The sequence below is a fragment of the Bolinopsis microptera genome, chromosome 2 (genome assembly GCF_026151205.1).
Source record: "Bolinopsis microptera isolate Bmic1 chromosome 2, MBARI_Bmic_1.0, whole genome shotgun sequence".
NCBI lineage: Eukaryota > Metazoa > Ctenophora > Tentaculata > Lobata > Bolinopsidae > Bolinopsis > Bolinopsis microptera.
The window spans coordinates 8,021,193-8,037,206 of NC_087073.1; the positions used below are offsets into that span (position 1 = coordinate 8,021,193).

General features: G+C 38.6%; 2 protein-coding genes across 2 annotated transcripts in view; both read right to left on the reverse strand.

Moving 5' to 3' along the window:
* The window catches only part of LOC134811116 (putative malate dehydrogenase 1B), a 102,930-nt gene extending 91,102 nt beyond the window's left edge, over positions 1–11,828 (reverse strand). Inside the window, exon 1 of the mRNA XM_063817853.1 lies at positions 11,810–11,828. The gene's annotated coding sequence lies outside the window, so the exon portion shown is untranslated. The remainder of the gene's footprint in view (positions 1–11,809) is intronic.
* Positions 11,829–12,099: 271 nt separating this feature from the next.
* LOC134826510 (marginal zone B- and B1-cell-specific protein-like) lies at positions 12,100–15,900 on the reverse strand. The gene is made up of 7 exons (XM_063838895.1): positions 15,622–15,900; positions 15,373–15,494; positions 15,102–15,255; positions 13,543–14,475; positions 12,771–12,892; positions 12,478–12,633; positions 12,100–12,344 (listed from the first exon to the last, which is right to left on the reverse strand). Exons 1-4 carry the CDS (start codon positions 15,880–15,882, stop codon positions 14,338–14,340), a joined length of 675 nt encoding a protein of 224 aa, XP_063694965.1. The 5' UTR covers positions 15,883–15,900; the 3' UTR covers positions 12,100–12,344; positions 12,478–12,633; positions 12,771–12,892; positions 13,543–14,337.
* Positions 15,901–16,014: the final 114 nt, after the last annotated feature.

A 16,014-nucleotide genomic window follows, 5' to 3' on the forward strand; every position in this document is an offset into this window, starting at 1 on the left:
AATATGTGGATTGTGGTCTAGTCAATGATATTGACTAAAACTGTCCACGCCGTTAATCCATAATCAGCTAAAAGTTGAAATCATACGATATAATTTCGCTAATGTGGTAATACTGTTATAACAATATAATTATACTCTTATACCTTATCGGACCTTATTTGGACGGACATTAAATGAACGGACATAATTATGAACAGACATTAATATGAACGCTAGAAGGCACTCAAGACTTAACGGGTGATACTTGTAAAATATTTGTTCCAATTATTACCGTCGACGAGTCCAACTCGGCGCGCGTCCTGGTAGGTTATAAATCTACAACTCAAAACCATCAAAAATCCGAATTTTTCCCATTTTTTAAAACGTTTTTTTATTTCAGAAAAAGATTTTTAAATCCATTTTTATACAGTAAGTAAGAAAAGCAGTCGTTAAGCAGTAAAAGTGTTAAAAGATGTGTACATGATCAGTGTCTTTTATAATAAATTAACTTTTAAAATTAACCAACGTTGGCAGCTATAAAACGTTTAAGAACTTTTTATTCACAATCTCAAATTAAATACAACGTTAAAACGCTGTTCAATTTTAAACGTTGCTCATATCAATTGGTTCATCTTTTTGGGTGTTCGTGTAATGTTTTTTATCCGAGTTTTAACGTCTTTCCAGACTTTCATAATGATCATTAGGCTCACACCAGCTGGAATAAAATAAGTTAACCTCCTTTCTGACTCACTTGTGGGCTGCTTCAGAAGGCTATAGCCGCTATACTATATATAACTGTCTAATTGAATAATTGGAAGAGAACTCCATCAGGCCAGCTGAACCAAGCGGGGAGTTGATACACCTTTCACAAGCAAGAGCAACTTTGGTCTACTTGCTGTGAGGTGTATTACTCTTAGCTACACCTACATGGGTTGGGGCCCCTCTTTTCTTTTTTTTGTGGCTTTGCTGTTTGGTCTGCACTGATCACCATTATTTAGGACTCGACATGATTTAGTGTTTTACAGTGTGGAAGTTTGGGAGTAACTCTTAGAGGGAATATCTTCGATCAGATTTGCAAGGGTTTTGCTTGACTGTCCTTTTTCCCGTTCCCGCTCTCATTAGCGATTCATCAAGAGCGATTTTTCCATGGGATTTATTTTCGTTGACTTACATATTGCGTAGTCTGAACTTTTATATCATTGTGGTAATTTAATTTCCCGAAGCTGCAAGATTTTGTAGTTTTTGATTCCCGGGTGCAGATAATTATATAGACTTAAAATAGAATTAAAGTCGATGTACCAAGCGCTTAAGGGCCGTTGCAATCTATAAATCAATTTTATATTGGAGAAACTCTTTAGTCTCGTCTAATATTATATAATGCGAATAAAATGGGGGTGACAGGCTCTGTTAACTTGGTGAGAAAAATCGCCATCAGGTCTAAATTCTTCTTTTTCTAAAGGGCTCAAGGTATAGGTAATAAGATTTCAGTGATGTTTCTAGACGCTAATTAGTAATTAATTGGTATTTGGTCTATCTAATGGCTCTGCATAGGTTTGCAATAACTTACAACTTCGATCGGAATCGAGTTATGTCGAAATGATACGTTATTAATGATATTTCAGTGGGCGAAATTTTTACAATCTCTGATAATAAACTATGGGTGACAGTCTTAAAACTCACTACTACTAGCCAGGGTGATATTAGGAAGCGAATTACAGAGTTTATTTTTACTTTAATATACGCGTATCGATTACTGCGTGCAATACAGGCATGGAGCTTTCCTGTCACTGCACTGTCTGTTTCATTACCTCCCTGACTCCCTGAGTATTATATGAACTATAACAACGTCGGACAATGTCCTTGGCAACACGATTTACCGTAATATAATTTGATCAAAACCCATAATCATGGGTAGAGTGGACCGCTGCCAGTGTCTCTCTTTCTCAAACAAAAGGCAATGATATCAATTTGAATGACCGTTATCAAATGCAAAATGATACCGAGAATGAAATCGGTCGCTCGCTTTTCCCACTCATTCATGGCTTACGAATTGTAATAAGTTTCGATTTATAACATGTAATCCAGTAATCTATTTCAATTGTAATGAATGGGAAAAGCGAGCGACCGATTTCATTCTCGGTATCATTTTGCATTTGATAACGGTCATTCAAATTGATATCATTGCCTTTTGTTTGAGAAAGAGAGACACTGGCAGCGGTCCACTCTACCCATGATTATGGGTTTTGGTCAAATATCATCTCTTTTTGATTATAATGTCAGGGTACTTTACAAAGCCGAAATGTAAACTAATAACTTCATTAATATTAATAAGGAGGTGATTTCAACAATTTCGAAATTTTTCCTTTAAAAACATTTCCTTGTGTTTAGGTATGCATATCGGTCGATCACTGACTGAATATGCCACTTTATACTCATTCAAGTTGGCATTAAATTCATATATAATGACATTGAACTTTCGTGGCAAAGCAGAATTTGTTCAAAATCACGAATGAGCAAAATTGTAACCTTTCGCACGTGCAAACCCTGAGCGGAAGTTGCGTGCGCATCCAATATTGAATCACCGTAAATTTTTGCATGATGGTGTTTTATATATAGTTTTTTTTTTTTTTTTTTTTTTAAGAGAGGCTGGGCCAAGATAGCCCACGAGAGGATAGCATTGAGATGCTCTGCCTACCTCTGGGGTGTGGCAACCTTGGGCAAGGTTGCCGGTGAAATCAGAGTGATTGGTGGAGGATGGTGTAAGATGTTATTATATGAGTCAAAATGATACGCTTAATGCCAGCTGGGTTTGGAAAAGTAAAACGAGACGAGACAGCATATGAAATAATACTTTAAGTCACCCCGGTCTGATCCAGCTCCTCCGGCACAATTAAGCGTTTGGTGCGGTTTGCGAAATTGACAATTGTGGTGATGTGTTGGTTGTCGAATATGTCATTGACAGAGAGGTAGTAGTCCTGGAAATATTGACCTCTAATTTGGGCAATAGCCGGACACTGTCCAAGAAAGTGTGAGACAGTTTCCTCTCCGTCGCCGCACATAGGACAAGCACTGGTGTTTGATTTGCAAATGGTGTGAAGGTGTTTGTTTAAGCCGCAGTGACCCGTGATGAGGTGAACTGCAGTTCTGTAATCTTGTCTGTTTTTGCTGAGTGTAGTGTTGAGGTTTTTGATGATTTTGGCATGCTTGTGACCGAGTGTCAGTTTGGTGTGTCTGGGACCGTCAGTTAACCAAGTTTCCTGATTCAGTCTGTTGACTTTGTTGTCGATTTGACGCTTGATGTAGGATTGAGGAATTGGACACTTCAAAGTGGATTCACTGATTGTACCAAGCTTGGCCAGCTCATCTGCTTTTTCGTTCCCCCACAATCCGATGTGTGCTGCAATCCATCGTATCTCTAGCGTGTTGTTGGATCCGAGTGCATTAAGAGAGTCGTAACAGTCTCTTGTAGTTCTACTCCGCGTTGAAAGCGCAGAGATAGCTTGTATAGATGAGAGACTGTCAGACCATATGATGATGTGTGTGTTGGTATAGGTAGAGAGATATTTGCAAGCTTCAATGATGGCGGTGAGCTCTGTTTGGTAAACAGTGCAATAATCAGGGAGCTTGAATGATCTTTCTTCAAGGGTGGTGTTATTGTTGTCAGTTGTGATGATATAGCCAGCCCCGCATCCTGAGTCAGTGAGTGACCCGTCAGTGTAGCAGGTGATCGTTTCACTGGTAATGTTGTCAATGGTGTTTTGAAGTGAATTTCTATATTCAGTGTTATCGGCTCCAGGAGTTGTGACGGTGAAGTGCCGTCCCAGCATCATGGTTGGTGTTGTTAGGTCTCTCGTTGCTCTAGGTGGGATAATGAGGTCTGCCATGAATTGTTTGTTGATAGTGGTATGATTTTTGATAGTTCCCTTCCTGAAGGCGATAGTTTCAAGAGTGAGGCTGCCATAAGCTTGTAGCCTGGCCGCACCCTTTGCTGCTTCGCCTTGCAGGAACAGTATGATGTCAGAAGTGTCGGTGAGGTGATTCAATGCGATAAAAGGTGTGCTTGGCATGGCACCAGACATCATTCTGAGTGCCAATGCCTGCACACGTTTGAGTTTCTTCGCGTTATAGTCCGTTTGAGTGGCCCTGATCCATATACTACAGCAGTAGGATAGGATTGGACGGATGACAGCCGTGTACATCCATTTGCATGTTTTAGGGCTCATACCCCATGTGGGGCCGACAGCTCTTCGACATTGCATGAGGGATGCCGTGGCTTTTTTGGTGGTGTTGATGATATGTTCATTGAAATTGAGTTTGCTGTCCAAGGTGACTCCTAGAAATTTAGCAGACTTGGAAAGACCTATAATGTTGTTGCCAACTGTTATAGGTCTTAGAGTCCACTTACTATTCCAGGTAAACATGACTATCTGAGTTTTAAGGGCGCTAATAGATAGCTCTTTGGTTCTGCACCAATTTTCTATCGTTTTAATAGTTTTGCATGTTCGGTCCCAGATGATGTCTAAATCATCCCCTTCCGCTAGAGACAACAGATCATCCGCAAAGGCTTGCAGGTAACCCGGGATGTCTTTTGCGGTAAAGGAAAGGAGATCGTCGACTACCAGATTCCAGAGAAAAGGAGAGAGAATGCCTCCTTGGGGGCAACCTCGCCTGATCCGTACCCTTCTCGACTTATCCTTATGATTTAGTGTGATGAATCGATTGGTTACCATGTTGATGATCCACTGTGCAGTAGCCAAGTCCACTTTCGTAGCCTTGACTGCTTCAGAGATAGCCTTGAACGAGACATTGTCGAAGGCGCCCTCTATATCTAGAAAGACGCCTAGGACATATCCTTTCTTGGCTATTCTGCGCTCAATGGTGTGAGTAACTTTATGAAGTGCCGCTTCTGTGGAGCAGCCCTTCTTAAAGCCGAATTGTCGTTTGTTGATATCATTAGCTATGTTGAGGTCATGTTGCATATGCCATAAGATCACTTTCTCCTGCAACTTTAACATCACGGGCGAAAGAGTGATCGTTCGAAATGACTTAGCTTTGTTGTAGTCGGTTTTTCCAGGCTTAGGGAGAAAGATTCCAAGAGAGTCCCTCCACAAAGTTGGGATGTGTTGCGTTTCATGGTTTTTTGTCATAATGTTTTTTGTTATGTCTTTGATATGAGCCCAGGCTTTCTGGAATATGATAGGTTTTAGAGTGTCAGGTCCTGCAGCCTTCAAGGGATCGAAGGATAGGAGAGCCTTTTCAATTCTTTCAGGGCTGTAGATTTTGTCTAGTAAGTCTGTGGAGATCGGTAAGGGGCAGAGAGGCGGAACTGGCGGATCAGTAACACTCTCCTTGAAGTGGGTTTGTGTCATGACCTCCAGTGTCTCCTCTGCGTTTTTGGTGAGTTCGCCATTTGGTTTATAAACGGCTTCAAGTTTGTTATTGGTGTCAGTACAGGTTTTCAGAATCTTGTTCATCCTTCCAGATTCCTTAACCGATTCTGTGTCTGCGCAGAATTTCCGCCACGCATTGCGCTGGGAGTTGGACAGGATCTTGTTGTATTGCTTGTTGCTTTCTCTAAGAGCGAGCCACGAAGCATCAGTTTTGATTCGACGAGCTGTGATGAGTTTGCGTCTTATACCCCTCTGTGCTTCCTCAATTTCTCGAGTTAGCCAGGGTGGTTTTCTGACAGCGCTGGAGATGTAAGTAATGGGACATGCCTCCTCGAAGGCAGCTCGGAGAGTAGTATTAATGGTGTTAACTTGTGATCAATGTCGTGTGGTGTGTTAACGCAGGTGTTGTGGAGATCATTGTTGTTGTAAAGAATCTCGTCAAATTTCGCCCAGTCAGGTGTTCTTGACTAGGCGTATTTGTCTTGGTTCTTTTTTGGGACCAGAAGTAATGTCGAACATGATATATCTGTGATCGGAGTTTGAGTAAAGATCACTAACGTGCCAGTTACTGATCAGTTCAGCCCCCAGTTGGTTGGTAATAGTGAGGTCAATGATTGGAATTATGACCTCGTGAGTTGAGGAATGTTGGAGTTGAACCTTTGTTGGAACAGGAGAGCCCTAGCGACGAGAGGAAATCAAGTAGTTCCTCTCCTCTTCTATTGCACAACTTGTTACCCCAAAGAGTGTGGTTGGGAGTTGGTGTCAGAGCCTATTATGAGTGGTATTTTGTTGTCTATAGCGTATTTGGCTAGAGGTGTGGTTTCGTGGGATGGAGCTGGTCCATTAATATCCATGTACGAAGCTGCCAGAATTACTTCTGTCGAGCTAAGTTGAATCTTAATAGCAACTTGATCCGGGGTTGTGAATTGCGATAGTTCCCAACTTTTTTCAGCTAGGTTTTGTGTATTACTATGGCGGCACGGGGCCTAATGTCCCCCTACTTTGTAGTAATACTCGGTTAGTTCTTTGCTTATTGGTGGAATTAGGTGTTTGTTATTAGTGTATGGTTCAGTCGCTAGTACAATAGGATTTTTCCTGCCATGAGTGTTCACCAGCAGGGTTTTCCAAGCGTTGTACTTGCGTTTAAGGTTGATTTGAGTAACAGAGTAATATTCATGTTGAGTTTTACCTGTTTTTTTGGTATTGGGGACGTGGCGTGCAGCACCTGCAGTTACCCTCACCGGACGGGTACTACGACCTTTTGGATTGGGCACTGTGTCGGGATGCTGGTCGAAGTCGAATAGCAGCAACCAGCGTCTCCGGGAGAAAACTGTGTTTCTCTAAGAATGTCTCACCCGAAGGTGAGACATCCACCCAGATCCGCTGCCTCTATATATAGTTTGATAAGCATAAAAAGTTTCAAAGTATTTCAAGAAAAACTGTACTCACAACGGCACTCCAAAGTTGACGGAAATTGGTGAAAACAGCAATTTTAGTGATTTTAGCAATTTTCTATCAATTTGGGCGTGGCCCCACGTGTGCAACTTTTCGATTTTCAACTTTAAAACTAGCCTATGACACAATGTAGACCTTTAGGAAGCAGAATTGAGCTCCACAACCCAAGGGATGATGCAACACCAGAGAATACTAGAACGTAAAAATTAGCGTTTTTATAAAATTATTCTTTAAAAAAGCACTAACTTCAATAGCGAATATCTTTATGAAGGAGCAAGCTAGAAAAACTTTCCGGTAGATTTTCAGAATGCTTAAACAATTATCTAACTTCAATATGTCCTCAAATTTTGAATCAAATTACTCCCTAATGGCGTAAAATCGATTTGAAAAATGATTACTTTGTGAAAAATTAAGTTTTAAAAATGGTTAACTTGATGACGTCATCAAGTGGTGATGATGACGTTGAATTACTTTTAAACATAATGTAAACTAAAGTCTAAACAATTATCTTCAAGACCTGTGGTCCGAAATGGCTGTATCTTTAAAGCTTCTGAATCTACGGACACCTAAATATAGCCTATAATTGACTGGCAAAGCGTCTATCCCTGAATCACAGTGCTGGCAAGCACGAGCGGTGTCTTTATTGGGGGTATACTATGTACCCCCTTTACTAGTGTACCCCCTTTACAATTATACCCCCTTTACTATTATAACCCCTTTGGTACTCGTCGGAAGCCTCTTTCGTGCACGCGAAGCGTGCACTCCGGCCGGAGGCGGGCGGCCGAAGGCCGCCGCCTCCGGCAGGAGTTTTTCAGGCATTAAAGACTCATCGGAAGTCGTTCAGCAGATTTACTTTTAGTTCAAAACATTCTAATTTGATGTCAAAGATGACAGGAATGAAAAATATTTATGTTGAGATTTTTAAGAAATTTGCTTAAAATACTCGCCAGCACTGTTATACGAAATTCGGTAAAAAACTCAAAATCGCCATATTCAGGTGCCTTAAAAACCATGTTAAAATTGAGTTAAAGATCTGAAATTTTTCAGGGCGTCTAGACGTTGACCAAAATCAACTGCAAAAAAAGTTTCAGGTTTCAGGAGCATCGGGAAATGGGTTTTCTAGAACCCCTGTTTTACGATAGATTGTCGTGATACATATATACATATATTCAGGGATAGACGCTTTGCCAGTCAATTGTAGCCTGTATTTAGGTGTCCATAGATTCAAAAGTATAAAAGATACATCCATTTCCGACCCACAGGTCTTGCAAATAATTGTTTATACTTTAGTTTACATTGTATAAAAAATTATTTGACGTCATAAACACCCTTTGATGACGTCATCAAGTTAACCGTTTTTAAAACTTGATTTTTGACAAAGTAATAACTTTTAAAATTAATTTTAAACCATTAAGAAATAATTTAATTCAAAATATGAGGAAATTTTTACCTTAGATAATTGTTCAAGCATTCTGAAAATCTACCGGAAAGTTTTTCTAGCTTGCTCCTTCATAAAGATATTCGTCATTGAAGTTTGTGCTTTTTAATTGAAGAATTATTTTATAAAAACGTCAATTTTGCGATTTAGTATTCTCTGGTGTTGGGCCATGCCTTGGGTTGTGGAGCTCAGTTCTGCTTCCTATAGGTATAAATTGTGTATTAGGCTAGTTTTAAAGTTGAAAATCGAAAAGTTGCACACGTGGGGACACGCCCAAATTGATAGAAAATCGCTAAAATCACTGAAACTTGCTGTTTTCGTCATTTTCTGTCAACTTTAGAGTGCCGTTGTGATTAAAGTTCTTCTTGAAATACTTTGAAACTTTGCATGCTTATCAATCTATATATAAAACAATTACATGCAAAAATTTACGGCGATTCAATATTGGATGCGCACGCAACGTCCGCTCAAAGTTTGCACGTGCGAAAGGTGAGAATTTTGCTCATTCGTGATTTCCAACAAATTTTGCTTTGCCACGACAGTTTAATGTCATTATATATGAATTTAATGCCTACTTGAATGAGTATTAAGTGGCATATTCAGTCAGTGATCGACGGATATGCTTCCCTAAACACAAGGAAATGTTTTTAAAGGAAAAATTTCGAAATCGTTGAAACTTCCTACTTATTAATGAAGATATCAGTTTATATTTCGACTTTATAAAGTACCCTGACATTATACTCAAAAAGAGATGATATTTTACCAAAACCCATAATCATGGGTAGAGTGGACCGCTGCCAGTGTCTCTCTTTCCCAAACAAAAGGAAATGATATTAATTTGATTGACCGTTCTCAAATGCAAAATGATACCGAGAATGAAATCGGTCGCTCGCTTTTCCCATTCATTTACAATTGTAATAGATTAAGAAGAACTACCCAAAGGCAGCTGTACTCGGCAATGAAGATTCAATAAACTTCAGCTTGTTCAATAAGTAATAACTACCACCCTTGTCCCTCACCCCGAAATACTAGGTATCGACCCGAACGCAACCCAAAGAGATTTTTACAGCATCTGATTGATGTAATCAATCGAAACTTAATTATACAATTCGTAAGCCGTGAATGAATGGGAAAAGCGAGCGACCGATTTCATTCTCGGTATCATTTTGCATTTGAGAACGGTCAATCAAATTAATATCATTTCCTTTTGTTTGGGAAAGAGAGACACTGACAGCGGTCCACTCTACCCATGATTTTGGGTTTTGGTAAAATATATGTATATTGATAGATAGATGTCCCGACAATCTGTCGTAAAACAGGGGTTCTAGAAAACCCATTTCCCGATGCTCCTGAAACTTGAAACTTTTTTTACAGTCGATTAGGTCAACGTCTAGACGCCCCGCAAAGTTTCAGATCTCTAACTCAATTTTAACATGGTTTTTAAGGCACCTGAATATGGCGATTTCGGGTTTTTTACCGAATTTCGTATAACAGTGCTGGCGCGTATTTTATGCAAATTTCTTAAAAATCTCAACATAACTATTTTTTATTTCTGTCATCGTTGACATCAAATTAGAATGTTTTTAACTAAAAATAAATCTGCTGAACGACTTCCGATGAGTCTTAATGCCTGAAAAACTCCTGCCGGAGGCGGCGGCCTTCGGCCGGAGTGCACGCTTTGCGTGCACGAAAGAGGCTTCCAACGTGTACCAAAGGGGGTGTAATAGTAAAGGGGTGTAATAGTAAAGGGGGTACATAGTATTCCCCCAATAAAGACACCGCTCGTGCTTGCCAGCACTGTGATTATATTTAGAGGCTGGAACAAATTTGTAATGTTGGCGGGGACTAGCTCATGAACTATGTTGTTAAATGCCATAATTTCGTTGACTTTTTCCGCAAAGTGTCCCTTGAAAACATCATATACTAAATACAGTAAAGTTTTCTGTGTCTCCAGCAGACCAAGGAGAACCTTTCCGTCGTAATTAACTTACGGCACAATCAACAATAAAGTTTTCATAGTTGTCATATTCTTGACAAAAAGTTCGAATTTTTGAAAAAAATTCAACGGACTTTAACTTGGACGGACCTTACTGGGCCGCGCTCAGCCTGTCATTCCGCCTAATCTTTATGTTTATGAACATGATAGCCTGAGGTCCCCAGGTAAGGACGGACCTTAAATGAACGAACTTTATTTGAACGGACATTAAGATGAACGTTTATATAATAAGGCCTCCAGCGTTCAATTAATGTCCGTCCAAATAAGGTCCGATAAGGTAATTAGCGCAGACTTGGCGACCTTGTCAATATTATTCGCGTGGAATGTGGATCATTCATCATGTGTGTTATAATTGTATCACGTTGCAACCCCCACGGTCGTTTCACTGACGATACAGGGGGAGCCGCGCACTCGTGCGCGGCGGGTCATTGACGGATGTTACTCGTCTAAGTTTCTTCGAAGTAGCGCGCGCCGCTTTCTTCTCTTGCCCGATGGCAAGAGCTACGAAGTAGCGCGCGCCGGGCCATATCATTAACAATGGTCAAGGCGGGTCATACAACGTATGACAATGCTATAATACAGCAATATCGAATACAAAACTGTTAAAGACGGAATTATACCTTATTTGTATTAAATTAAGATTTCGTTGTTAAGAACAAATAAAGACATGGCTTATAAATAAAGGGTATTATTTTTAAATTTTAGTAGGTAACAAACAAATGAAGATGATACATTACAATGTTTAATTAAAAGTCTAGAAAACTTCAAACTACATACATATAAAAATTAAACTACAAATAGTCTAAATAAATAAATCCAGCCGTATATCAGTATATACTATATTATTAAGAAACTGTTTTGAACCATTAAAATATTCAAAACCCCTAAAAGAAATCAAGACATCCTAAAATGGTGATCAGTACAGATCAAGACAGCTAGAGTTAACATTTGTTTCTCCAAGCAACTCTATCATCGGCTAATATCTTAAGCTTATTAAGATCATTCAAAGAGTTAAATTTTAAACCTCTACGGGTCAAATCATTCACATTATTATGAACAGGTTAAACTCCTTGAAGACTGCCTTAGCTATTGGTAGGATAGCTTCTAAGGATTCTTTTTCATGAAGTTACAATCGTCTGAATACGCTGACTCAAGTGCAGCATACCTTCTTTGGAAATAGGGGGATTGGGTATTTGTGGGGGAGACTCTGCTAGTCGATGGCGTTCAATAAGAGCTCCTGCTAGGACTATATGCCTATGGTATAATACAATAATTATTTTGACTTTGGATCATTATTATTTTATAACCCATCGATTCGTTCTTTGAAAAGAGTTTAAAATCGAATTTCAAAGTTCTCTTAGAAAGTTCAAGTTGAGACTTTAATATATATGATAACACTTTCAATCTTCAAATAACGGAGTAGTTCGCTGTTTATTAGTCTCATGATTGAAATACTGATATCTGGATATTATCCGGTTGGAAGAGACAAGGACAAGTGAAACAAGGAAGTTAGGAGTAAGGGCAAATTTTCGGCGTCAACGCCATCTTCAGGCTCAAATTATTTGTTATAAAGTAATGTTGAAAGTATAAAAAGTTGTAATACTTTCAACACTACTTTATAACAAATAATTCGAGCCTGAAGATGGCGTTGACGCCGAAAATTTGCCCTTACTCCTAACTTCCTTGTTTCACTTGTCCTTGTCTCTTCCAACCGGATAATATCCAGATATCAGTACTTTCAATCTTTATAAATCTTTACTTTTATAGTATGTGACGAACAAATGTAAATAAAACAATACAACGTGAAAAATTAATAAATCTAAAAACATCAAACTGCATACAAAATTAAAAATAGAAACGATATAAACTATAAACGGTATAAATGAAAATCGAATGAAAATCTAGCATGACGAAACCATATTTATTGTGATTCTGAAGCTTAAATCTCGTGAACAAAGCTCTACAACTCGTCCTTCGAAAAGGGTTTAAAATCTACAGCTTCCGGGATCTCAGAGAGTTTCCCTTTACAGTCCCCTTTCATACAGAGCTCTGTGAACAGATTCCCAGAACGGTAGTGGTTGTAGACCTGAGATGATATAACGTCAGATTTCCATCATTTAAAGTATATTATTTGGAATGAATCGTGTTTAAAGGGTACAGCTAACATTTATAACCCTGAAACCGAAACTAAAAAATCAGATGTTCTGATGAGAAATTACCTCGTCTTCTTCATAATCCTCGAGGATCCCTCCGCAGTAACTGCGATATCTCTTCGGCCATGGACCATGTTTATACAACATACCGAGTCCTTTCTATCAGGAAAAGCTGGTCCACAGAGCTTGGGCTCATCCTCCACCGTAAAAACTGAGTAGTGCCTGTGAAGAGAACAAAACGTTTAAATTTAATACTCAGAGAAAATAAGTAGGAACTAGGATGTGATGTTATTTGATTCTCAGAGAAATTATAAATAAAAGAGGTGACAAATAAACAATGGTATGGTGACGATTATTACCCATAAAACTTGTCCATGACACAAACATCTTCAACAATATCAATGACGGTAACGGCATCAATTCCTTTACTCTTATATCTCTGGGGTAGCTTTGATTCCTCCGCTTTAAACCCAGTTCCAAGCTGAAGTCATTGCAAATGCAGTGATTCGGAAATCGAGTTTATATACTTTCAGATAAAGCTCAGTTTTCAGGGAGGGCATAAACTGGTATTGGGGGGGGGGGGGGGCAACCATATTAAAGTATATTAAAATGTAGGGTTTTTTCCAATTTTGACCCGGGGATATACTTTAATATACTTTAATATACTTTAATATAATTTAATGTACTTTAATATACTTTAATATACCTACATTTTCTCCATTAAAATTTTGAACCATATTAAAGTATATTAAAATGTAGGTTTTTTTTTCCAATTTTGACCCGGGATATACTTTAATATACTTTAATATACCTAAATTATAAAAAATTATGTGAAAAATTTTGTTTTATTTAATGTGGATTAGATTTACCTTTCATGTAAAGTTAGTCTTGTTCAAAGATATTGATACTTGATCAATTTATGAGCCAAAATATATGAAGTATGAGTTCAGGGGACTAGCAACTGGCTTATCTTCTAATCTACTAATTGTAGGTATATTAAAGTATATTAAAATGTAGGATTTTTTCCGATCCCCCCCCCCCCCCCCCCCCCCCCCCCCCCCCCCCCCGGTATTATCATAAAAAGGAAACTATCCGCAATCATCAGATCTCTGTCGTTTCCAAAATACTTACGTTGAAAACTATAATGTGACAGATATCGCACTTAAAACGGTCGGACGGGATACGGTTGTTCATGCTCAACTCCTCTTCTGTAAGTTTGGGAAGATCAATGAACTTGTCAAAAACTTTTTGCTGTGGGGGGACCTCCTTTACTACCTCCACAAATTGTGGTTCTAGTTGGGCGTCGTATGTTTGGTCTGCAATGTCTTCGTCATTTATCACGTCGTCTTCATCGGAGATAGCAGAGTTTAGGATAACTATGATGATAACGACACTTCTTAACATTTCGCTAAGGTTCTGATTGGTTACCAATTGGAAATTGATGGTCATTGAGTGTCCAAATATTAATATTTGCCAGTTATTTGAATTTGAGACATCACAATAGCACTGATATCAGGATTTGGGGTTTTGGTAGAGTAGAAAATATACACCTATGTCAGCTAACTTATTGAAATATAACTAAGAAAAACATCATGAACCGAAAACGTTGGGGAAACAAATTATCAAAGAAACTAGAAACCGATACGGATCTACGCACGTAATATAAAGAACCTAAGTTCTAACTGATGTCTACGCCAGGTCATAAAAAGTGCTATCAAAATTCAAAACACATAACTCTGCACAGAACACCAATGTACAATAAATAAATTTACAATTCATATCTAAACCTTTAAACTTTTTGTCGCAATGACAATAATTTAAACGAAATCATATCAGCGGTAAAACAGCGAGGAAATATTTATCTGCCAACTAGGTATACTGAATAAAGTAAAATGTTCTGGTATTAAAAACTAAGATAGCAATGATTTAAAGTTCGTCCTTAGAGGAGATAAAATCGGCAGGTTTTATATCAACAGGCTCGGGAGTTTCCGAGAGCTCTCCCTTGCAGTGGTTCTGCAAACACAGGTCGGCGAACAAGCTGCCGGACCTGTAGAACTGGTATGCCTGAAAGAAAACAAAGAATAACGTATCTTACGTAAGTGTGACAGATTTATTAAGCAAGCATTGGAGAGGGTTACACTAACTTTAGCGTACATAAACAATGAAAAATTCCGACTGGTCGATCAACCAATCAGCCAAGCATACGTGGAACGTCAAAAAAAGTACAAGACAAATATATAAAAGTGCGCGCGCGATACTTGTGCGCGCGTTTCTCGCGCAACAAATTCATTAAAATATTCATAGCGCCCTACGTTTTGCGATTTATGTAGACCCGTTTCCAATAGAGTCTATTGTCAGTTTATGTGGCACGGCCCCCACCTTTTATTCTGACTATTATCGAACTATCACCATGCCAGTATCATCATGTTTATTTATTCTAACTTATTATGACACTAGCTATTAACAACTATCGAGAATTGAGCAAGTAAAGGAGTAATTTGGCATTGGCCTGCGTTACTAACTACAAGCTGTGTCACAATTTTAGTGAAAACCCTACAAACAGGGTTTACTTTACGATACCAAACATGTACTGAATCACCATCAAACAGTCAGATATGGGGGCAAGTGTACCACAAATGTGCCACAAATATTGAGAATACATCGCGTCGTTCGAGCTGCTTAGTGCTTACCTCGTCTTCATCAACATCTTCGAATAGACCGCCACAGTAGTTCACATATCGATGCGGCCACAATCCACCTCCCATGCTCATACCAGAAGCTGTTCGAGATGGGAATGCTGGTCCCTTAAATGTCACTGTGCCGCCAAACTCTTGGATTGAGTATCTGAAAGTGAAATTTCATCAGAAAATGTTAACTTCAATAATAATGGGTAAGTTATTTGCAGTGGATACATAAATATAATTATGTATTTATATCGTTATTAAATGTAATGTTACTTACCCATCAAATTTATCTTTTGTACAAAGATCCTCCACAATATCAAGAATATCAACATCTCCTAGTGTACGCTTCTTCTTTTTCTTTGGGATCTTTGATTCTGCTTTCTTAAAAGCTGTACCCAACTAAAATGATAGATTGTGTAATTAACTTAGTATATAATTGCTGTTCACAGAAATATCATCAAATGTTAAATGATATCTTTTCTCTGTGCATTTTTAACAAAATCTAAAAATTCAAAAGAAGACTCACATTATGAACAACAATCTGACAAGCTTCACATCTGTATCTCTCCGGGAAATGATGAGACTTTTGTTCCTCATCTGTCAGCACGGGTTGAGAAAAAGTCATGAGATTTTCGCCACCCTTCTTAGGAGAAGCAGGCTCGTCATCTTCCATTTCCTCATCAGTAACAACCTCGTCATTAGGGTCGTCATCCTTGTCATTGATAACATCGTCATCCGACATCACGTACGTGATGAGGAGGAGAGATAACAGTAAGTATTTCAACATTGTGCTAAAACAAGGGAAATGATGTTAGTTTTACTCGGAAGGAAAAAGTGATAATCCTTTTAAAGTGTCGAGTGAAAATATCTATTTGTATGATTTGTAGACTTAGTTTGGATCAAATTAAAAATAATTACT

Excerpts from the sequence above, each read along its gene's own strand:
- LOC134826510 (XM_063838895.1), bottom strand. The coding sequence starts at position 15,882 with ATGTTGAAATACTTACTGTTATCTCTCCTCCTCATCACGTACGTGATG. Across the intron at positions 15,495-15,621 it reads GTCAGATTGTTGTTCATAAT|TTGGGTACAGCTTTTAAGAA; the intron begins GTGAGTCTTCTT and ends CTATCATTTTAG. Across the intron at positions 14,476-15,101 it reads AAGATGTTGATGAAGACGAG|GCATACCAGTTCTACAGGTC; the intron begins GTAAGCACTAAG and ends GTTTTCTTTCAG.